Below are 23808 nucleotides of genomic sequence, written 5' to 3' on the forward strand. Positions count from 1 at the left end.
TAGTTTGCCAACACCTGGATCAGACTATCGTAAGAGCAGTAAGAAGCCGTTAAAAAGTTTTTTAAGTCATGGACTGATAACTAGATTTGTGTTTTAGAACATTTGCTCTGATTTCAGTATTAAGAATGGACTGAAGGGGACAATACTGGAGGCAGAGACCAGTTAAGGAGCCTGTGACAGTTACATGGGCGGGGGGGGCATTTTATATTTACCCCTTGAGGCAGTATTTTGACACTTAAAAATTGAGTGTAACTGAATTTTTGCAAATTGTATATACTGGTTATCTATTAATTTCCTGGCCATCAACTAGAACTTAAAGCAAGCCTACCAAAGAATTTGTTGGTAAAACCAGCTTCTATTTTACAGACTAGAAAAGATGTAGGTATAAAATGAATGAAAAGGTTTGGGGAACTCTTCTAATCAAAGAAGTGGGGAATAAATGGATCTCTGGTAGGAATGTTGGTCTTAGGGCTCATAGCTTAATGTCAATTGCTTTAAACTTTTTGAACAATATAAACAAAGGAGGACCCATTTTCTTAAGTTTTCTAGGGAATTGTCATCATTCTGTTACATATCCTACTTCGTCTTTTCTTTTTTTTTTTAAGATTTTATTTATTTAATCATGAGAGACACAGAGAGAGAGGCAGAGACACAGGCAGAGGGAGAAGCAGGCTCCATGCAGGGAACCCGATGTGGGACTCAATCCCGGGACTCCAGGATTACTCCCTGGGCCGAGGGCAGTGCTAAACCGGTGAGCCACCCGGGGGCTGCCCATGTCCCACTCAGTCTTAACTTTCCTTGCTTATAGCAAATTGATGATCTTTTTCTGGTTTGGGGACCGTCTCCTGGTTCAGATATGATAGTATATGCCAGGCACAGGAGCCAGAGTGTTTGTTGAATGTCTGATGGATTGTCTTCCTCCTCCTGCAAGCCTACTTGCCTTGCTAGAAGGAAGCCTGTAGGTTTCTGATAACTACATTATAGCGTTTATGTAACCTTGGGCAAGTGACTTACCTCTCTGAGTTTTACCTTCCTATCTGTGAAATGCAGATAATGGGACTTAAGAGGGTTGATTAATGGGTTTAATGAGATAAGTGTTTTAATAACTTTTGTTACTAATAGTATTTTACCCAATTAATAATTTTTTAAAAAAACAGCCCACAAATGGATGAGTTGGCCTTTGGCTTAGTATTTATTTTGGGTCCTCACAGTTGTCATTATGGCCATGTGGTAGAAATATAACCACTAGTGGTGAGAGCCAGTAGACAGGAGGAAGTTATAACTAATGCAAGGGGCCACTCTTCATAATTGAAAATTTTCGGGCATCAGGAGTCCAGAAAACCAGAACTTGCTTCAGGATAGACCTTAGCCCCAGTACCATCAGTGAAGCGAATCGAGTGAGCAGCTATCTGAAAGAGATTCACCAAAGTGTGACCAGTCATTTCTCCCAGTTGGTCAGGGTTATTTATTAGTGTTGCCACCCTTGTGGCCCTATATCTTTGTAAAGTGCCTCTTGAATGTTTTTTATTACTTTTCACCGTCACTCTGGGAATGAGTCAGGTGGTCAGTATTATTGTCTCTGCTACCCCTGTGAGGAAACTGAGGCCCTGGAAGGTTAAGTGTGGTGCCTGAGGTCATGTTATGCTGTGAGGTGCCGTCAGAGCGGATTTGCCTCCAGATGAAATTGTGTTCGTTTATTGCTGTGATTTCTCTTCCTTTGAGTGAAAGATGTGTAGTCATTGCAGAACAGCACACTGATGCATGCTTTGTCCAGATGCGCCAGGAGTGATTTGGGTCCCACTTTGTCCACTTGGTCCTGGTGGGTTTTCATTGATGACTGCTGGACCAGGGAAGCAGATTCCCTTTGGGTCATTGTTTTTAGCCCCTCCTCCTTTGGGGACATTCTTAGGGGAGCCTTGGGTTACAAGAGATTGCTTTGATATGTTCAAAATTGTGCCTTGTGCCCCACAGCTACAGGTAAAATCAAAAGGCGGATAATTTATGGGAGTGTCAGAGCTGGCCGCTGGCACCTCAGGAGGCCATTAGTATGCCTGTTCAGACCCTCTGTGTCCTTGCAATTGATTCCTCTTTGCATGAGCTTGATTTGGGAAGCTGTAGATCTGTGGGTAGTGATTGGATGTGACAGTCCAAACACCGGTCCCTAAATTAATCCTTTTAATAGTATTCCTGCACCAAGGCAGTGTGGTATCTCTCTGTCTTTAACTGGGGAGGACAGAATGGGGTGGGCTAGGAAGGAGATAGGGGAAAAAAAAAAAAAAAAAAAAAAGCTTTGCTTGGTGCTTAGGGTCTGCTCTGTTCTTTTTTTTTTTTTTTTTAGGATTTTATTTATTTGAGAGAGAGAGTGAGAGCACAAGTCGGGGTGGGGAGCGCAGAGGGAGAGAGAGAATTGGGCTGGACCCTGGGATCATGACCTGAGCCAAAGCAGATGCTCAAATGATTGTCCCACCCATATGCCCCTGGGTCTGTTCTGTTCTAACATGACATCAGGATGTCGGGCATATTCATTCAACAAACACTGATTCACACTAACGTTGTGCCTGGTCTTGTGCTGGGTGCTGGGACTACAGAAGTGAATAAAATGTGGTCCTTGCCCTTAAGGGTATATGTCTTAGTGTTTCTTGGAGTTTTTAAACTTTTTTTTTTTTTTTAAGATTTTATTTATTTATTCATGAGAGAAAGAGGCAGAGACACAGGCAGAGGGAGAAGCAGGCCCTCCACAGGAGCCCTTAATCCTGGAACCCCAGGATCACACCCTGAGTCAAAGGCAGAGGCTCTACCGCTGAGCCACTCAGGTCCCTTTTCTCAGTTTTTAAACCCATGCACTATTTAGGTGAAAAAATCTTATACTTTTCTTTAATGCTACTTCAAATTTTAAAATGCATGAAAGGGTCTGACAAACAAATCAAAGAAATTATGCTTTTTTTTTTTTTAGACCTACATGCGCGCGCGCGCATACACACACACACACACACACACACACACACACACACCCCTATACCTTCTCTCTTAAATCCTTCTCACCTAACTCTCTGAAAGTTATAGTAGGAGAAATAGATTAAAATTTTACAATATAGTGAGACAAAAGTTATGAAATAGGAATAGAGTCTGTTACTGGATCACACTTAAGTAATTAACTTTCTGATGGAGTATCAGAGAAAGCTACTAAAAGGGAGTTTTGAGCTGCATTTTGAAGAAGGAGTCTGGTGAAAATGGATGTAACATTCCAAACCAGGGGGTGCAGCATTGGTGACGGCACAGATTTGTAAAAGGAAACATCACATTTGGGGACCTGAGCAAGAGCTAGTTGCCCTGCCTCCTACCAGTTGCTCTGCTCCTCTGGAATTGTGTTTGAGAAGAGGCTTTGAGTTTCTGGTGCTGCAGTTTTAGTCCAGGCTTCCCCTTCCTGTTTCTGCTTTTTTATATCCAGTGCTACAATTTGTTTTTCCTGTTAAAATATGATAAATGTATTATGAGAACAAATTTGGATGATTTGGACATACTTTTTTTTTTTAATTTTTATTTATTTATGATAGTCACACAGAGAGAGAGAAAGAGAGAGAGAGGCAGAGACAGAGGCAGAGACACAGGCAGAGGGAGAAGCAGGCTCCATGCAGGGAGCCCGACGTGGGAGTCGATCCAGGGTCTCCAGGATCACGCCCTGGGCCAAAGGCAGGCGCCAAACCGCTGCGCCACCCAGGGATCCCTGATTTGGACATACTTGATCATTGCTTATGGTTGAGTTACTTTTAGTTAAAGCCACATCCTAACCTCAAGGGAAAAACTGAAGTTGATATGCATTTTTAGCTCTTTGGCAGGTAGGGGACTCAATCAAGTAGGGAATGTGGGCCCTCCAGACATGGGAGAGGAGAACAGAGCTTTGAAGTGCTGAGTACCTCAGAGGCTTAGTTTGCTTGTATGTAAAATGGGAATACTGTTACCCATTTTGCTTGAGAGTTAGGAGATGAAATATGTAGGTCACTAATACAATGCCTGGCTTATAATCTTGTTTCCCTCTCCTCTTTCTCGTGCATTAACAACAGTAGTTCTCTTTTACTGAGTCCTTTAAATGTGCAAAGTGCTTTACATACGTTGTGTGGTTGTGAACTGAACCCCAAAGAGATAGATATTATTATTATAGCTATTATTAGGAATATGTGGTAGAGGGGCGCCTGGCTGGTTCAGTGGGTAGAGCATGCAACTCTTGATCCTGGGGTCAAGAGTTCAAGCCCCACATTGGGTGTGGAACCTACTTAAAAAAAAAAAAAAAGAATATGTGGTAGAATTAGGATTTGAACGTAGACTTGCCTAATTCCAATGTTTGAACATCTGGGCTGTGTAACTCGTTTCTAGAACAGTTCCATCTTGGAAGCAGGGGAATGGAAGGTTCTTGATACCTCTCCTCTGGGGTCAGATGTTGTCTATAAGTGTGAGAGGTGCTTAAAGGGGTAAGAGTAGCACACTCTGCCCTTCCTCCATGTCTGTCCTTAGAAACTTTGCCCTCTTTTACCTATGATGGGTATCACAGCTGACTTGTAAGACTTTGCAAAGAGTTATTTCCCAGCTTTGCCCCTCAAAGGAGTTTGTCCAAACTACTGAGTGTAGCTGGTGAGTTAGCAAACAGCAGGGAAATCACAGTCCCTTCTTTTTATGTGCTGCCTTGAGCTGCTGAGATGGCCAACCGAGGAGGAGAGTAAGCCTCCTGTGGCCTGTGATGTTGCCATCAGGATGTTGTGTTCCTGAAGGTCTTTAGTGACTGTAGCTCTCCTGATAATTTAGGGTTAGTAGCTGCTTCTTATGCTGAGAATGCTCTCTCTAGCCCCACTTTGGAACAGAAGCAGTTGTAGCTACAGGCCAAGGGAGTGACAGGTTGTAGAGAGGAGGAGAGTGTTTTGTTGAGATGAGGACTTAGCTTCAGAGTTGCTGCTTCCATTCCATGCTGGGGCCATCAGGAAGTCGTGTAGAGAGGTTCCAGGGCATGTCAGGCTTTGTTCTGCCTCAACCTCTGGCTTTCAGCTGACTAGGCCAAGCCCTCAGACCCTTGGCCTCCACTGTGAGACTTCAGAGGAGCTTGGGAGGTGAGCGGTGAGGCCTGCTCCTTGTGCTGGGCCAGTGGTCTGAGACCCTGGTGGGGAGTCAGGAGCCCTGGCTTCTGGTGTTACTTGCTATGTGAATCTTGGGCAGTCCTTTTCTCTTCCTGGGGCCCATTTTCCCTGGCTAGCTGTACTGTGTCTCCCCTTAGGTTTTCTGTTACCTTTGGCAATTTGTGATTTTCACAGAAAGTGCTCTGGCAGCAAGGATACATTCATTAGATTGAAGATTATGACTTTTGAGGGCATGCAGTTTATTTAGCTTTTTTCCAGGCTATTTTTAGCTTCCTAATACAGAGCCTGTGACTGAGTGGTTCCAGACAGGTATTACCGTGCCCTCTGTTGATGCCTCTGTGACTCCGGTACCTGAGCCCTTGTGATATTGTAGGTCAGATTGGGACAGGGACTGGACCTGGGGAAGCTGCAGCTCTCTCCCGTGTTTCTAGTCAGCTGGACTCAGAGCCTGCCAGTAGTGCCTTAGAGTTCCTCTGAAATGTACTCCTGTCTCCCAGTCCTCCCAGTCTAGTTTTTGATGGAATGGATTGAATCCAGGGATGGTACAAGTCTAAACCCTCCCCAGGGATTCCAAGTACAGTTGACCCTTGAACAACACAGGTTTGTACTGCACAGATCCACTTACATGTCGATTTTTTTCAGTAAATACAGTACAGTACCGTAAATGTATTTTCTCTTCCTTATGATCTTCTTGACATTTTCTTTATCTTTATTATAGGAATACGTATATAATACATACATAAGATATGTATTAATTGACTGTTTATGTTATTGGTAAGGCTTCCAGTCAACAGTACTATCAGTAGTTAAGTTTTTGGAGAGTCGAAAGTTATAGGCGGATTTTCCACTTTGTGGGTGGGGGAGTTGGTCCCCTAACCCCTGTGTTGTTCAAGGGTCAATGTATTTGCAGTTGGGGAGGTGGGGTGGGAGTAGACCCTATATTTCATGATGGCCCTCTCTTCTATCCTATCCCCCAGGTTCCCGTGGCCTGTGTATGTGGATGTTAAAGGATGGCCCCCTCCCTTTGCTCTCTCTTCCCCCCTCAGTAATGGAAGGCTATAAAATGTCTATTTACCCAAGACACCAGAATGACTCCTCTGTGGTTCCACTAATCTGGTGATTTGGTGCTTCTCTGGTCTCTCAGGTAAATACAGATTGAGGCTTTTTATAAAGGCATATTATTTCCCTCATTAAATGTGTGTTTTGGCACATGCGTTATTTACCTGACGGACAGTAATGGCTGCAGAGGAGCCATTGGTGTCTGTTGTGTAAATACTCTGCACAGAGACCATCCTCCAGGGGCTGTGGCACAGGCCTGTTTCTCCAAATCGGCCTGGCCCCACAGCAGTCCCTATTTACCACTCCCCTGTCCCCACTGGGGCCCTGATCCTTTCATTTTTGAGGAGGGAATAATTTATTTTCCTCCTTGCCATAGGCTACTTACTGCCTTTAATTACTAGGAAAAGAAAAAGGATGTCTGAGAATAAACGTGTGCGAGTCTTGGTCTCTGATGAGAGACAGTATGCAGAAATATATAGAATCATAAACTGTTCCTTTTGAGTTCTACCCCTTGACTAGACATTCAAAGTCCCAATTGATGATACAAGTTAGAGGCTTATAGTCTACAAACTTGTGACTAAAGTATAAAGATAGCAGTAGGAAAGGGGAATCTGTAAGATGCCAGAGGGTGCAAGGCAGGTGGGATGCCTCTGCAGGGAGTGTAGGGGTGTTTCCTAAGAAGGCTCTAATGGTGGTAGGAATCCCTGGTGAGGGGGCATTGAGTGGGGGCTCTTCTCCTGGAAACTTGATGTTTTACGGGCTGGCTTTTGCTAGCCTCCCTGCTGAAGGAGAGCCTACAGCCTACAGCCTGCCTTCCGTGGGCAGTATGGAGAGTTGAGCCCTCACATACCCTCTCTTCTCTCTCTTTTTTTTCCTCTCTCTCTTTTTTAGACCACAGTGCAGTGTATAGATTTAAAAAATAATTTTTAAAAAGTTTGGAATAGGCCAAATTTACACACAAGCTGGAATTATGGTACAAAGGATTTTTTGTGAAACTATTTGAGAGTTAATGTTGACCTAATGCCCCGTCACCCTGAATGAATACTTCGGGTGCATTTCCTACACGCAAGGACATTTTCTTTCCTAACTACAGTTCAACCAGCAAAACCAGGAAATGAATATTGGTACTTTACCTCCTTCTAATTCTGAAACCCCATTCAAGTTTGCCGATTGTCCCAGTAATGTTCTTTGTAGCAAAATGATCTAGTTCAGAATGTGCATTGCATTTAGTTCGCCAAGTCCCTTTAATCTCCTTCAAATTTTGCTCAGTAAAAGTTCCTTGACATTCATGACCTTGATACTTTTGAAGATTACAGGCTAGTTATTATGTAGACTCTCCCTCAATTAGGGTTTGTTGGATATTTTCTCATGATTAGAGTTAGATTATGCATCTTTGACAGGAATATCACAGAAACGATGCTTTATTCTCATTGCATCCTGTCATGTGCATGATTTTGATTTATCCCATTATGTTCATTTTGATCACTTGATTAAGGTGATGTCTGCCAGGCTTCTCCATTGTATACTTACTTCCTGTTATGATTAATAAACATTCTGTGGGGAGATAGTTTGAAACTATGTGACTGTCCCTTATCAGACTTTATTAATTAATTAATTAATTAATTTGTGTATTTTACACTCATGGTTTCCTTTTTTAGTCAATGCAATATAATCTATTAATATCATCATTTATTTGCCAGTCAGAGCCCCTTCAAGCTGGCTTCTGCATCCTTCTTTTTTTCTTAGATTTATTTATTTATTCATGAGAGACACACAGAGAGAGAGAGGCAGAGACACAGGCGGAGGGAGAAGCAGGTTCCCCGCAGGGAGCCCAATGCGGGACTCCATCCTGGGTCCCCGGGGTCATACCCTGGACCCAAGGCGGGCGCTCAACCTCTGAGCCACCCAGGTGTCCCTTCTGTATCCTTTTGATAAGTTCCCATCATTCTTGAGCATTCGCTTGCTCTCTGGCCCCAAAACAAAATGTTCTAGACTCATTTTGTACTTTTCTTGCCACAGTTGTGGAATCAACCATTTCTCCAAAGAGTTCTGGTTCTTCTACTGAAGAATGTTGTTTAGAAGGCAGCTGGGTGCTAGGTGTGCTCATTGCTGCTGGAGTGTTGCTGCTCCCTGGCCCTTTGATAGGCAGAGCTAGAAAATAGATGGGTGTGTGTGTGTGTATGTGTGTGTGTGTGTGTATTCATATTCACAATTATGTCTAGCTTTATTTTTATATATTATATACCAGAAACCATGAGTTCACACTGTTTCCTCCAATTTTAATTTGACACTAGGGATTTTTTTTCCTCTTTCCATATTTTAATTCCATCCTCTAACAGTGAGAAACCTGGTTCTCATCACCCTTAATATATGCTCTTCTTTGATCAATCCCTCTGTATGTAACCAATCTCCCATTGTTGCCATTGCTCTTTCCCCCTCTTGACTGCCTCTTTTACCCTGCCCATGACTCCCTGCATCAGACTTGCTCCCACCTCCCCATGCCCTCCACACCCCACATGGGCTATGACATGCTACATCACACCTTCTTGCCTCTGTACAGATTCCTTCCTTACTCTGCTTGGGCTCTAATACCCTCCACCCCCACCCCCAGACTCTTCTGCTCCTCCCACTCAACTTGTAGATACTTAACCTTACTCTGCCACAACTAATGGCTCTAAAGCTGTAAGATTGACTTTTTCAGGAAGGGAAGAGGAAGAGCTGCCCTCTGTGTCTTGTCTTGAGTTGAACTTGGTTTTTAGAAGTAAGGGAAGTACAGAATCCAGTGATTACTGACATGTGGAGGCCTGGTCTCCTATTGTTTATTCTCAGGACTAACCTGCAAGAGCAGCTTTTTGATGTGGGTGAAAGAAATCAGGTGAGAAGGCAAGGCCTGTAGGCAAGAAGACCAATGTGTTGTTCTTGGAAGGGAAGAGGGCACATATAGTATGCTATATGGGAGGTTTAGAGCATTCTGGGTATGCAGGAAATTTTGATGTTACTCTCTGAGGTTGCCTTATACATTAATTGGATATGTAGCCCCCAAGCATGGGGATCCAGGCCTGGCCAGGTGGGTATAGCCCAATAAAATAGTAGTAGTAATAATAGTAAGCTAATATTTATTGAGCCTCTATGTGCCATACACTGCTCTTAGTGCTTTACATGTGTCCTCTCATTTAATTCTCACTTAAGGACTAAGAGCTATTACTGTTGTCATTTTACAGGTGAGAAATGGAAGAACAGAGCTTGCCCAAGGTGCCATGGCAAAAAAGTGGCTAAGCCAGGATTCAGACCTGGAAACCCTCCTTAGTTATGCTTAATTGCTGGTATTTTTTGGTAGATGGGGTCTGGTTGACTATATATACTATATACACACTCTCTGCATATTAACAAACATTAGGACTCTCAAATGTCCTTATCCTGGCCTGACTTTAAGGAGTTAGAGGAGAGTTCTAAGGCCCTGAGGGACTTTGGATCCAAACTATAATCCTATAATCTGCATAATCTGAACAGACTGGTGTCTCCCATCTCAGCAAGGCTTCCAGTTCAAGGAAGGGGGGTGGGGGTGATGTGAAGTTATTTTGGATCTGGTTTTCAAAGGAATGTTGGCCCCTTTGGCTTTCCAAGGATTTCCATAATGAAATCCCAGCCAGCCTTTGTCTACCCTGAGCTGAAGAGTTGAGGCTGCATTTTTGGAGATGCTGTAAAGCCATGGTGAGAGCAAGCTGTGCTCTGTAGGATCCATGAGTTTATAATACTTTTCAGTCTTAGCACCTCTGAATCTCCATGGAATCTCACTACAGGGATGGGGAAATTGAGGACCCACATTAGCATGTGTCTTAGTAAATAGGCAAGTTATTGTAAGTCATTCAGTGAGTCAGGGAAGAGCCGGGAGGAAAAGTGATACTTGGCATTGTACATGTCCATTCAGGTAGTAGGGACCTCATTGCCTCTGAGGGTGCTCTGGACTTCATGGCCTTCTATCCTCTCAGCCCTACAGGAAGGAGCCAGTGCCCATTTGCAGCCTTTCAGAGGCAAGCTTTTGGTTCTATTAGAATGGGGCTTCAGAAGGCATAAATTATGGCCATTGCTGCTTTGAGCAGAGAGATTTCTTGTTTAACTTTGAGGATTAAAGTTGAGTGAATTTGAATATTGAGTGTAAGAGGCGTAAAAACAAAATTTCTGGTTGTTCCTCTTTTTTTTTTTTTAAGGGAAGCTTGAGTTATTTGTGAGTAAAACTTAGGCTTTGATTTTTATATTTAGTTAACCCTCTAAGGAGCAGACATTCTGCAAATTTAAAGGGAAAACTTGAAAAGTGATTTGGAATTTTTTTTGCACATGTTCAGTCAGAAAACTTTACTAGATTTTTTTTTTTTTTTTTTTAAAGCAGTGCTCCCATTACTGCCACATCTGGGTTTTCTCTTTTTCTTCCCTGTTTAAAAAAGTTCCGCAGTCATTCAGGGCCTCTAGTAGAGAGAGTCTGAAGGCAGCGAATGGGAAGGCCTGAGGCTGTTGCCAGCTGTGCTTTCCAGGCGGCATTCATTCCCCCAGGGTGCCACTTCCTGCCACGTGGGCGGGGGCAGCGCCCGCACGTCAGGAGCAAGCTCCCCTGTGATTGGGTGTGTTCCATTTCACCTTGGGAGACCGGAGGGAGGGTATGTGGAGACGTGAGCAGCGCACTGGAAAGCCAAGGGGCCACTGGCTTGTAATGGAGCTGAGGAGAGAATCTTTGGCATTTTCCACTCTTCTGTCTGAGGCTCCTTAGCTCCTGAGACTGATTGTGCAGCTGGGTCACCTCATGCTACTTTGGGAACCTTAGCTTTATGTTGTTAACTGTTGCCACCTGAGAAATGACCACAGAATTTTTCTCTCCCCTCTCTTTTGAACTTTAGAGCTCCATTTAAAGATGAAGGCCAGCGTGACAGGTTGTCCTGAGAATGATCTTGGAGACCCAGAGGTGTCTTAATGCTGCAGGGACCAGTATTAGGGTCTTGAACTTCAGTAATGAATACTGTTGATTTAGAAGAGGGGTCCAGAAACACTGGGGAGTGGTTCATGTTGTGTGACTATTCCTGAAGACCAGATGGAACAGGGCCGCAGTGGGAGGGGAGTAACCCAGGCTCTTTGTTCTTTTTTTTGTTTTTGTTTTTTTTAAACTTTCCTCCCCTAAGTTTTAGATGCTTCTGGATGTTCAATGCTAGCACCTTTACAGACTGGAGCAGCTCGATTTTCTTCATATTTACTTTCAAGAGCAAGAAAAGTGCTGGGCTCCCACTTATTTTCTCCCTGTGGTGTTCCGGAGTTCTGCTCCATATCCACCAGAAAGCTGGCGGCCCACGGCTTTGGCGCATCCATGGCGGCAATGGTGCCCTTCCCTCCCCAGAGGTATCACTACTTTTTAGTGCTGGACTTTGAGGCCACGTGCGACAAGCCACAGATTCATCCTCAGGTAACTGTTGCATCATTGCTTCAGAAAGGTGGGGTGGGCAAAGAGGGAGGGAGGATAGTCTTGCTTTCTGTGTTCCAGAGGAGCTTTCTCATGTCTTCCTGGCTTTCAGCTACTCATCGGGAGTTCCTGCCTAGGAAGCCGGACTTGGTTCAGGCATGCTAGGGTAAGGTAGACCTGAGAAGTGTCTGGAGAGAACGGGGCATATTGTTTCTCTCTGGTCTCAGCCTTTGGGAATCAAAATATTTCCTTCTGTCCCATCCTTCCTCTCTCCTTTCCCTTCCCTCCTTCCTTCTCCTGCTATTGCCACATGTTATTTTAAGGAATACTGTGGTAGTCAGCCTCTAAGATGGCACCCAATGATCCTTGCCTTCTAAGATTCATACCCTTGGTAGTTTCTCTCCCATACTGAATCAGGGATAGCCTTGTGTAACCAGGAGAATATAGAGGAAAAGACATCGTGTGACTTCTGAGGTTAAGTCATAAAAAGCACTGCGGTTGGCCTTGCTCTTTTGGATCACTTGCTCTGGAGGAAGCCAGCTGCCATGCATTGAGGACTCCAGTGGCCTGTAGGGAAGATGGCCTGTAGGGAAGCACATGTGTACAGGAACTGAGATTCTTAGCTAAATACCAGTACCACTTGCTATTCATGTTTCTTGGTACTGTCTTGGAAGTGAATCTGCCAGCCCCAGTGGCCATCTGACGTCAACCTCAGGAGAGACCCTGAGCCAGGCTGGGTAGCCGAGCCACTCCTGAATTCCTGGCTGGCAGAAACTGTGAGAGATAAGTGATTGTTGATGTTTTGAGTCACTAAGTTTGGGGGTGATGGTGTTTCACAGCATTAGAAACCCTGAACCAGTACAACTGTTGGTCTGTTGGAAAGGAAAATTTCTTTGCTTGTTTTTTTTTTTTTTTTTTTTCCCTTACTCGTCAACTGTGTTCAGAGACGTTTTACCTTTTAAGGTAGTGCTACTAGGAAGTTTGGATTAACAGCAGAGAGGCACCTGTGTTTGAGACAATGGTGTGCTTGGTACTTGTTTTGGGGGAATGATTTGGGACCGATGTGGCAGTTCATTATACTGTGGAGGCCTTGAGTACCCCCAGCTCTAGGACTATGTAACTCTTCCTCCTGGGGCTGGGTTATTAAGGTGTAATTTGGGATGTATAGACATGTTAGTCTGAGAGCAGCTTTCAGTGGTAGGGAGGATAGGGGAAAAGGGGATGGTAGCATCAGGCAATTGGGAGACAGGGAAGAGTGGGGTCCATTCGAAGATAAACTGGGTTCACTTCTCATGGTTGTGTTTTGTTTTGTTTTTTTTCCCCCATGAAGAGGTTCTATCTTTAGAATAGTAGATTATTTTCCATAAAGGAGATACCACCACCCTTTTACCTTCCCTCTTCTCTCTCCTCTTTCATATTCTCCCAAGTTGTGGTCTGTCTTTGGGAGCAGTGGAATTAGGCCTGTGGAGGTTTGGGATGACAGGAGCAGGATGAGGAGAATGTCCTGAGGGAAGGAACTTTGCATAAAAAGGAATGTGGCTTAGGTGCTGCCTGAACCACCCTTACTTTCTCAGCTGCCTGTTCCTGTGTGTGCTGTAGAGTTGTCTTCTTGGCCTCCCAAAACTATTGGAGATTCTGTGCTGGCTGTTCTTGGGTGGTGGGAGGGAATTTTGGTTACATGGATTCTCCTAGGTTAGAAATCAGGGATCCATATCCTAACACACCATATTATCTCCCTTACTGATGTAGATTTTGATAACTGAGTAAGCCCTAGTGGGACATGAGTCTAAAATCAACACATCCCTATTGGATATGAGTCATCCCTCTTCTGAACTCTCATAATCACTTGACACCTCCTTTAAGGCATTTTCTACATTCTGCTTTCTGGCACATGCCTATGTATGTTTGTTTCTGAACTTTTCAGTTAGATTGTAAGCTCAGATAATTATGTAGCTCTGTTCTCTTGTCCTACAGACGGTCTTGTCAATGTTGCTGAAGGTGAAGCCTGATTCATGTCTCAATTTGGTCTGTCAGTATCACCTTTCATTTCTCTTTCAAGGGCATTGTTCTTTTTATTTATTTATTGCAATGCTGAAGATATAATGCAATACAGATTTAAATCATTCGTATCACCAAGTTCCCACCTAGACTTAGGCACCAAGGCCTTCCTGACCTAGGCTGAGGTAAGACTTCATGCCGTTGACCAGGATCTGGGGCCTGATTAAAGATTATCTCCAGAATCAATGAACCCTGATGATGTGATTCCAAGGGCACTTAAAGAATTGGCTGCCCTGGCTCATTATTAGAAAGCATTAGCTGTTGCTTTAGAGAACTCCAGAAGAAGCATTCACTGTCTTGCTTATCTTTAAAAGGGGAATACGAATGATCTTGGAAATTATAGACCCGTTAGTTTACTGTGATTCCAGAGAAGATACTTGACCTGATCGTCAGATAATCAATCAGCAAACAGCTAGAAGAGCATAGGGTACTGAGTAATAACTTACATGGGTTTGCGAAGAAGAGCAAATCCTGTCAGATCAATCTAACTTCTTGCTGTGACATAGTGATGGATTTGAGTGGATCTGGGATAAGTGATAAATGTAATGCATCTCTACTTCATTAAGCCTCCACAATGCTGTGATCAACAGGTAGGAAGGTGAGTTTGGGGCCAGGCAGCCAGGCACTTGGACTACCCATTGGATCATTCTCAGGAAAGGAATGGGTAGCTCAGGAGTGATTTGAGACTTGTTTGTGGCAACTTAAAGCGTCTCTCTCTTTTAAAAAAAAACATCTTCTCTAAAGTTTGCAAATAGCAGGATCCTGGTAGGATTCAGAAGGATTTTGGAAGATGGTTTGGAGAAGCTGTCAGTTCCACATAGGATAGCATCCTTTCCTGAGGTCATCATAGGTCAGGTTGTCATTAGAGCCTCTGTGCTGTGTAGGGGGCAGTGGAAAAATTGAAAAAGCTCAGGATAAGAGGAAAAAAATCATTAGGGGTATGAAAATAGGGCTTAGAAAGACAGAAGAGACATTGAATATGTTTTAGTGACTTATTTCTTATTCAGACTAAAAAAAATTCGTCATATGGGCGGTAGTTGTTCCAAGGAGTATACTAATAACTTGCTCCTCATTTTAATAAGGATAAAAAAAAAAAGAAATGAATTTAAATGGAAACAGGAAAGATTGAGATTTGGGATGAGAATGAACCTTTAGAGGGACAGGAAAAGGACTAGAAGATGAGCTGCAGGTTGAATCCAGGCCTCCCTAGCTCTCTTAGAACAGCTTAATGGCTGTCCACTTGACAGAGATGCTTTCTGGGCAGTCTCTGTGCTTCCTGGGGATGAGATTGGGACTGTGAGTCAGAACCATCCCAGCCCTCCTTTTCCCTGGCTTCCAGTTGCTTTCAATACTTGAAGCCTCTACCCAGTCCGTTTCTAATCCTTACACCATTACTCCCAGGTGTAGGAGGTGTAGGAGGCAGAAACAAGTTTGGGGCCAAGATCTCTCTGGAGGCTTGGCATGGGGTTCATTTTTCTGATCTATTTTTGGTCTTCAGAAGTCCGTGTGACAGCTTATTGGGACTGTCCTTAAGGAATGGCACCATGAGAACTAACAGGTATAAGCTTTGTTGTGCTTGGATGAGTAACAATATTGGTTATAAACATGTTGAAGCATCTAGTATTTTCCATTTGTCATCATTTTTGGTGTTTATTTTTGTACTTTGTTCGGGTAGGTGAAACTGGAGTGGTCGGTTTACCAATAATAGGCTTCACTTTCTGATTTTTGCACTCCTTTTGATTTACGTTTTGATTTCGATTAACATGATAGATATTGGCAAAATATGAGACTCTACATTTGAAAACATTTTTCCACTTAAATATTAATTTAGGTGGTTTAAATTGCTTTAGAGACTCTTAAGTTTGGGGAATAGGATTCCTTTCTTGCTTTAGGAAATGTTAGGGTAGGTTGGGAGGGAGGGAGGTTTTCATCTGGTTTGGGAGAGTCCTGACTCCTTTGTCCTGGCTAGCAGGAGTTCATGTTGCTCATTTTGGTGTGGATGTGTATGGAATAATGGTGGTTGTGACCCTGAGGCCCAGAGAGCAGCCTGAAAGCTTTGGTGGGATCTTAAATTGTCCATCTTTAACCTGGGGGCAAGTTCTCTCACCACCTCCGTGTTTAGAAAGGAACAAAGCAAATGTAAGTGAGGACAATGAGGTAAGGCCATAGCACAGGAGGAGAAGGAAGTAACCTGAGCTATCGGGAAGGCCAGAGAGAAGGCAGCCCTGTTTTTCCCTTCCTGGGGAACGAAGTCCTGGCTGCTGCTGCCCTCTCTCCCTGAGTTCCCTCTGGCCCTCCATCAGGTTCCTGGGTATGGTCTCTTTATCACTGCTCTGCAGCTGCCCTGTGACTGTTTTCCTTCTCATCTGTATTCAAGTGCCCATAACTTTGGAGAAAAATGACCTTTGGGGTTGAGGTTTTCTAGTGTTTGGTCTTTGTCCACAGGGGCTTTTTTTTCTTTTTCTTTTCTTTTTTTTTTTTAAGGAAACCTTGAAGAAACTCCCATCTGCATTTTGAGTTAGAACTATGAGTAAAGGAGTTTCTCTTTTATAGAAAATTGTCCAGATGCTAGGTTATTTTGGGAGGGTAGGGTAGAGGAAGGTTAATGGTGACAAGAGAAGTAATAATATAGCCGAGAGACATTTGGAGGATTTCAGTATGACTTAGAACTGATACATCATTATTAGTCCTTTGTGAGAGAAACATTTTGGAAAACTTTATAGGAAATTGGTTAAGATCCCTACAAATCAAACTATCGATTCCCTTTTGCATTCAGGGCTGAAAGCAGGACCCCCCCCCCCCCCCCACACACACACACACACTCTCTCTCCCCCAGCATCCAGCCAATTTGCATATACACACGTTGCTCTCACTGGGCATTTTACCTTTGCCTTTTCCCTGCTCTTGGCTCTTGCGCACTCCAAGTGGATGGAAAGGCAGTTCCCAAGAGAAGAAACCACCCTTCCCGCCCCATTTGCTTGTCCTAGTCAGGGCTCCTTCAAGTAGGAGGGGTCCGCCCAGGTTTTCTATTGCCAGAGCCCAGTTGTTGGGTTGTGGTCCATCAGCCTGTGGGCCCCAGGCAGCCTGCACTTTTTTCTCTATGGACAGGCGAAGGCGCTGACGCTATTCTTCTAAACTGGGAAATGAAATGCAAAACCGACGTTAATGTAACATTATGGTTGAGATTAAATGCACCCAAATCAGGAAATTCAAAGTTATGCTTCCCACAGCAACTATAATTCAGCCTCATCTGGCGTGTGTAGTATTTTGTGTTAGTGCGGATGGTGTTATATGTTAAGACATTAAAGTTAACACCATAAGCAGAGCACAAAATGCTTGAGGGGGCTGAGTTATGACGACTGTGTGAGCTGTAAGTGTTCTTGCAAAGGCTCCCGACTCCTGGTATAATTTTTCCCTTGCCCATCAGACCAATTATTGCCTTTCTTTTTAGTTATATTTCTGCTTTAACACATCTCTTTTTCCAGGGTCACCGTAAATGAATTCCTCTATTGGTGGCCAGTGATGGTGGTGGGAATGGGACAGCCCATTAGGCGCTTTTGTCCTTTTTGTTGCTGCTTCCATAAAAGTGGAAGCTTCCCCCTCTACCTCCAAAAAGCCCCCTCCTTCACAGACTGCTGTTTCCTGGTGGTCTGTCACAGGGATCCCCACCCCCATCCCCACCATCCCTTTACTCTGACAGTCACTGTGGGTCCTCACAACGGCTCCCTGAATGGGAACAAGCATTTGCTGTGTCCGGGTCTTGGCCTTGTTGTAACTTCATGTGAAAGCCAAAGGACCCTTCTTTATTTGGAGCAGACATAGCAATGCAGAAGTAAAATATACATCCTGGGGAGTGGAGCACCGATGCGTGGTGGTGCTGCCTTATGTGTTTGGCATAGCAGAAGCATAGATCGAAGTGGGTTTATTTGCTCTATTCAGATTGCTTCTCTATCTTCCCCAGGGTTTATACCTCTAAGCTGCTGTGGTGTGTAGTTAGGGCTGTGGAGTTGCCTGGGGGTGGGACCAGGAACTTTCCTTGGGGAGCATTGGGTCATTGGTAACAAAATCACCACATAATTTAGTACAAATCAGGAAACCTCCCCCTAGCCTCTTATTATCCTGGTGGCCTCCCCAGGGCTGAGACAGCTGTTGGAATGCAGATTTTGTTAGACACTGGGCTAAGGTTGGTGGTGGGGAAGAGCTGTAAAGAATAGGGCCATTGATAAATGATGAATGAAATCAGGGACTGTAAACGAACAGTGACACTGAGCTGCCTTTTAAAGTTTTTGTTGGACACGACAAAACCAACCAAGTAAGCAAAGGAATAGGGAGGACCTCATTGACCTCATTGTAACTACTTTAGAGGCAATGAAAAGGCCTCTTTCTACTCTTTAGATAGCAACTTCAAGCTCTGCGTTAGATGCTGGAGACATAGAAACAAGTAAGAAATGGTCCCTACCCTCAAGGAGCTCATAGTCGAGGAGGGTAGACCTATATGTAACCACAGTTAAGCATTTGATTTTATCATGCAGGTGAGAACTTGGTGTGGTGAGGGGTCAGGGGAGGAGAATGATCAACCCTGCTCATGGGGTGAAGGAGGGGTTGCATAGGTTTGATGTTAAGAGAAATCTAGTAGATCTGGGATCCCTGGGTGGCGCAGCGGTTTGGCGCCTGCCTTTGGCCCAGGGCGCGATCCTGGAGACCCGGGATCGAATCCCACATCGGGCTCCCGGTGCATGGAGCCTGCTTCTCCCTCTGCCTATGTCTCTGCCTCTCTCTCTCTCTCTCTCTGTGACTATCATAAATAAATAAAAAAAAAAAATTAAAAAAAAAAAAAAAGAGAAATCTAGTAGATCTAAGAGGGGCCAAATCAGCCTATCACCTCTCACAATTGTTGTAGCAGGAATGAAAGAAGGTACTTGCATAGTAAGCCAGGATGAATTAACCTAAGCCTGAAAAACTGACCTGGATTGCAGGGTGGTTTGTGGGAGTGTTGAAAAAGAGGAAAAGAGAATGAAGACTTTGTACCTGACAGATATTTTACCATTTGCTTAATTAGTAGGAGTATCCACTATTGGTTATATAGTATTTCTCACATTCAAGCTAGAAGGTTTTTTGTTTGTTTGTTTTTACATTTATTTATTTGTTTGTTTGGTTTGTTTATTTATTTATTTATTTATTTATTTATTTATTTATTTATTTATTTATTTAAGAGAGAGAATACAAGTGCACAAGAGTGGCAGGAAGGGGCAGAGGGAGAGGGAGAAGCAGACTCCCTGCTGAGCAAGGAGTCTGATGTGAGGTTCCATCCTAGGACCCCGGGACAATGACCTGAGCCAAAGGCAGATGCTTAACTGACTGAGCTGTACAGGCACCCCGCAAGGTAGACAGTCTTAGTGGGGTCTGTGAGAGTATGAAGGCTAGAATAGGTTTGAGAGAATTTTAGCCAATAAAGTTTGGACAAAAAGGTAAGGGTCAACAAAAAAATATGTGAGCTGAGGCCCTGAGGTATTGTCAGGGTTGGGCTACTCGGCCTCTGGGGAGAAGGAAGGGCTGGAGAATGACACGACACCTCCCCCAAACCCCCAGGAGTACTGGCAGTTTGGATCTGGATCTGTGAGACATCCCTGGGAAGACCTACCTTCCATAGACTGGGGAGGTTTAGACCCGTCAAACTGATAAACAACTGGCTGACTGACATTGAGAGACACGATGGAAGGATTAGGGAAGAGGCAGGCAGGCCTGGGTAATAAGAGAAAATGTGCTAGAGCAGAGGTGACTGGAGGGCGTTGAGATGGGGGATTAGCTCTCCCTCTGAACAGCAGCAACAGGTACACAGCCATAGAAAGAAAGTGAGTAGTTTGGAATGGGGTAGTGAAGAAGAGAAATCCAAAGGAGTGTTTAGGGTAGGTCCATAGGCTTCTCTTCTCCCTGCCTCCATCCTGTCTTGTTTTTCTTCTCTCTGATATTGATTACATTTCTTACTTTGTAGATTGATCTTGGTTGTTTGACATGAGGAAACTGATATTAGGAGATGTTTTCTTCATCTCTTTGTCTTGTTGGGGAAAAGGATCCTGCATCATTTTGATTAAGATGCTATTGGGATGATTATTTTTTATTCTCTTATCCTGGGTGTTCACAATACTTTAAAAAAAACCAAAACCCACAGCTATATATTTATGTGATGAGTTTTGAGCTCTAACTGTGAAAATTAAGTTATAGCCTAAAAGCCTGAAATAAGAGTGTTCCCAGATTGGCACTAGCCCCATAGGCTGGTAGGTCTGCAGCAGAAGGGCAAGCTGCCTGGGACAGGCAGAGAAGGGTTTGTGCACATGAAGTGCTGCCATGGACAAAGCCCTGTCAGTGCTGAGAGAGTTGGAAAGGAGGTAAGTGGACTCTGGAGGGAGAGACAAACATTAGCAAGGTACCTGACATGCAGATACCTTGGAATAGGCTGCTGTTTTGGTCCTGTCCCTGTATGTAGTGGGCAGTGGGCGATCTTGGCCGGTGGGCAGGAAAACATATCTGTTGTGTAGCAGTCCACTGCTATTCCAGTGCTGTGGTCATTGTCTAGTCCGAGAGAGGCCCTTCCAGCCAAGGATTAGTCTGGAGGCTAACTACTGGCTGAGTTTCTTATTTGGAGATGCTGATGTTGCTGAAAGGAAAGGAGTCCATGGTACAGAGGCTGGGAGCAAGGTTGGTGAGCCAGAAGGAGTGTGAAGATGTTGTTGGATGGAATAGAAGAAAGAGAAAGAGATGTTGTAAGCCAAAGTTCATAGGAATGGCAAGAGAAGGTGTTCCAGAGGGTTAAAGATGGATGCGGGGAACCTGATTAGGAGACATTATTTGGAAGAGTTGTTAGGTTGAACTAAAGTGGTGATGGTGGGGATGGGGAGAAGTTATGTATTGTAGCTTTTAGATGTGCTGGGAAAGAAGTGAGCTTGAGAACCATGCTGTTAAGTAGCTAGTGGCTCCTTTGGATACTGGTGATCCCCTGGGAGTCAGTGGTGCTAAGAGATTTGGCAAGGAGTAAAGGTGGAACCTATTGTTGTAAATGGGGTGTTCTGAAAATCGATATTAGTGAGAACTAATAAGGTGAGTTCCTTAGTGGTGTTGTAAGTAGGATCTTTTTGATGAACTAGCCATTGGCCTATGGGAGATAGGTAGTGATTGTTAGGTAGATAGGTTAATAACTGGAAAAAAAAGCTTGGAATCTTGCTCTCCAAAAGTGTGATAGAAACTGAGAGCCATGGCTTGAAACTGTGATGTTTGAAAATGGAATTCCAGGGAGTCTGTCTGCATTGTTCATGGGTTTTGTTGTTGTTGTTGTTTTTTCTTTCCCCAATGCTAGCAACATTTGAATGAAATGCCAACTGAGGGACTGAAAGGGATTGGTAGTTAATTGGGAATGGAGGAGGTAGGCACTGAAGAATGGGATGTGAAACATGCCATTTTGATAAGGTCCACTTTGGCTAGAAAGATGAGTGACTAAAGAAACAAGGCTGGGGGTAGGTCTTAAAAGGAAGCTAATGGTGATGGTGTAGAATGTGGTGGTTGGTTGATGTGGGTGAAGAATCTCCAGCTTGGTGCCTCAGGATATTGCAGGAATTGCTATGATCCTGTTCCAGATCTGTGGCCACAGTTAGGTCTTTCTCAAGAAGGTCTTCATTGGAAAAGTATCCAATCCTGCTTTTTGATTCATTTGGACAGAAGGAAGGTTTTTCTCTGGAGAGGATAGGGTGAGTGCTCTGTGGGTAGCTGATGCCCTGATCTTGACAGTATTCTTTAAGGGAGCACACATTGTCATGAAAGAAGACCTCTTGCTGGCTTCCTAACAGAGAGTGCCACCTTGCTCAATAAAAGTCTGGGATATGACATGCCAGTTTTTCTCCCCAGGATTGTGGTGGCCAGGCTAATGAAATGTCTGATGGCAAGAGCCAGGAGTGGTTAGCAGATCTAAAGGGCTTGTCCCAGGTGCTTGAGAGTGGGCCAAGTAAGGGTTTGTTCTGAGAAAGCAACTAAAACCTGTGGCTTGGATTCTCACTTGGTCAGTGTATCTGTGAGAAAGAGGTAGTCTCATAGATGTTCCAGACTACACCTCTGTTATTTGAAGTGTGGTCTAAGAACCAGCAGCATTTTCATCCTCTAGGAGCCTATTAGAAGTGCAGAGTATCAGGCCCTGCTCCAGCACTAAATAGAATCTGTAATTTGATAAGATCAAATTTGAAGTAATTTGAAGTCTGAGAGACACTGCTCTGGTCTACATCAATAGTTCTTAAACTTTAGTAATCAGAATTGTGATCAGAATCACCTGGACAGCTGGTTAAAACACAGCTTACTGGCCCCTCAGGGTGTCTGATCCAGAGTCTGGGGTGGAGGCCACGAATTTGTATTTCTAATAAATTCCCAAGTGATGGGATGCTCCCTGTGAGGGAGCATGCTTTGAGAACCACTGACCTCCCTAGCTTTTTCTTTTCTTTTTTTTTTTTTTTAAGATTTATTTATTTATGATAGACATAGAGAGAGAGAGGCAGAGACACAGGAGGAGGGAGAAGCAGGCCCATGCTGGGAGCCTGACGTGGGACTCCAGGATTGCGCCTCGGGCCAAAGGCAGACGCTAAACCGCTGAGCCACCCAGGGATCCCCTCCCTAGCTTTTTCGTCTGTAAAATAGGGCAGTGATCATGCCTGCCTCACAGAGATGTAAGATCAGATGAGCCAGTGTGTGAGAAAAGAGTTCAGTGCATTGTAGGTGGGATGTCAGTTTGTGTATTGGTTGCTCCATGGTCAGTGATTTTAAAAATCTACCATCCTACCAGCACAACTGTTTTCCTGTCCTGGCTTCTGGCCAGTTGCTTCGTACAAAGAACAGGGAATCTATGAGGCACCCCATGGAAATAAGTCTTCTGTGAAGAGACCAGCAGCCCCTTCAGGAGGAGGTGCTCCCACAGCCCAGATAGTTTCTCTGGTCTACTTCCCAGAACCTCTGTCTACCTTAGTGGGCCTGGGCCTGTTTTGATCACCTGTTACCCCAAGGTAGGAGATCTTTGTACAGTATTTGCACTGATTGGGAAATGGTCTTTGACTAACCAAACCCCTGATTCATCTTGTGATCCTGAGCATGTTCCATGACTTTTCCTCACCTTATTGGTTGATTAAATAAATAGTCATTGACTGCATGTGCCCAAGTCCCAGGATATGAACTCTGGACCTGCAGAATGAGGGAAACTGAGGTGGAGGCTGTCCTGATGAGAAGCAATATAGCATAATAATTTATAGAGCGTAGATTGCAGAACTGGAATCTGGATTTGAACCCAGTCTCCATCACCTACGAACAGTATGACTTGCCTTTAGGCAAATTACTAGTACTCTTTATGCTTCAGTTGCCCTATTGGCAAAAAAGGGGATTAATCATAGCACCAGTCTTAACAGGACTGTTGGGAGGATAAAATATAAGTGCTTAGAACAGTGCCTGACATGTAATAGCTATAGGAGTTAGCTCTTATTAGTAGAATTAGTACTAGTAGTGTTCTTATTCATGGCCTCATTGCAGGGTATTGGGATATAGCAGGTGGCTGGGAAGCACGCCCTGCTTCAGGAAACATAGAGAAAGCCTTTAGGTCCTCTATCAACATAGTGGGGAGAGCTGAGGCACCACCCAGAGATATTTTTTTCTCTCCACTGGAATGGTAAGTTGGACTTGGCACCCTTCCACTTCCACACCCTCCCTTAGTCCTGCCTCTGGGGGGCTTCTCCTACACACAACCCCAAGATTTACTTAAATTAATTTTATGACCAATATATATACAGGTAGCTACAAAGAAATCATTTGGTTGCTTGCTGCCCTGAAGGGTCAGCTTCACAGAGGCCACTAATATCTGCAGTTATTTACAATTGAGTACATAAGAATGCTTGAACTGAGGTGGATCCAGAGTCATGTGGAGGTAGACACATGTGTGCACACTCCTGGGTGAGGATGCAGTTTTGGAAACTTTTGGTCTCCTTCATTTATTGGTATTATCATTTTGTTTTTTAAATTCAGATTTCAGTAAAAGTAAATTATAAATCATCCTGCACACCGCTCCCTGCCCCCCAATAAAGAATAGCAGTGTCTATTTTCAGCTCC

General features: G+C 44.0%; 1 protein-coding gene across 20 annotated transcripts in view; it reads left to right on the forward strand.

Moving 5' to 3' along the window:
* Positions 1–23808, forward strand: part of ERI3 (ERI1 exoribonuclease family member 3) — a 127963-nt gene that overhangs the window by 3701 nt on the left and 100454 nt on the right. For 8 of the 20 annotated variants that reach the window (XR_012005556.1, XR_012005558.1, XR_012005557.1 and 5 more), the window contains 2 exons: positions 11351–11628; positions 11738–11791. The exons of 3 other annotated variants lie outside the window; for them this stretch is intronic. Coding sequence is in view for 13 of the 17 variants with exons in the window: in XM_072772512.1 (XP_072628613.1) it covers positions 11351–11628; positions 11738–11791 (332 nt within the window). In the remaining 4 variants the exon portion in view is untranslated. Of the gene's footprint in view, positions 1–605; positions 752–11350; positions 11629–11737; positions 11792–23240; positions 23372–23808 lie in introns of those variants that run through there. 9 more of the 20 variants (XM_072772511.1, XM_072772517.1, XM_072772509.1 and 6 more) reach the window with 6 other exon arrangements.

This window comes from Canis lupus, chromosome 13, assembly GCF_048164855.1.
Source record: "Canis lupus baileyi chromosome 13, mCanLup2.hap1, whole genome shotgun sequence".
Classification (NCBI taxonomy): Eukaryota; Metazoa; Chordata; class Mammalia; order Carnivora; family Canidae; genus Canis; species Canis lupus.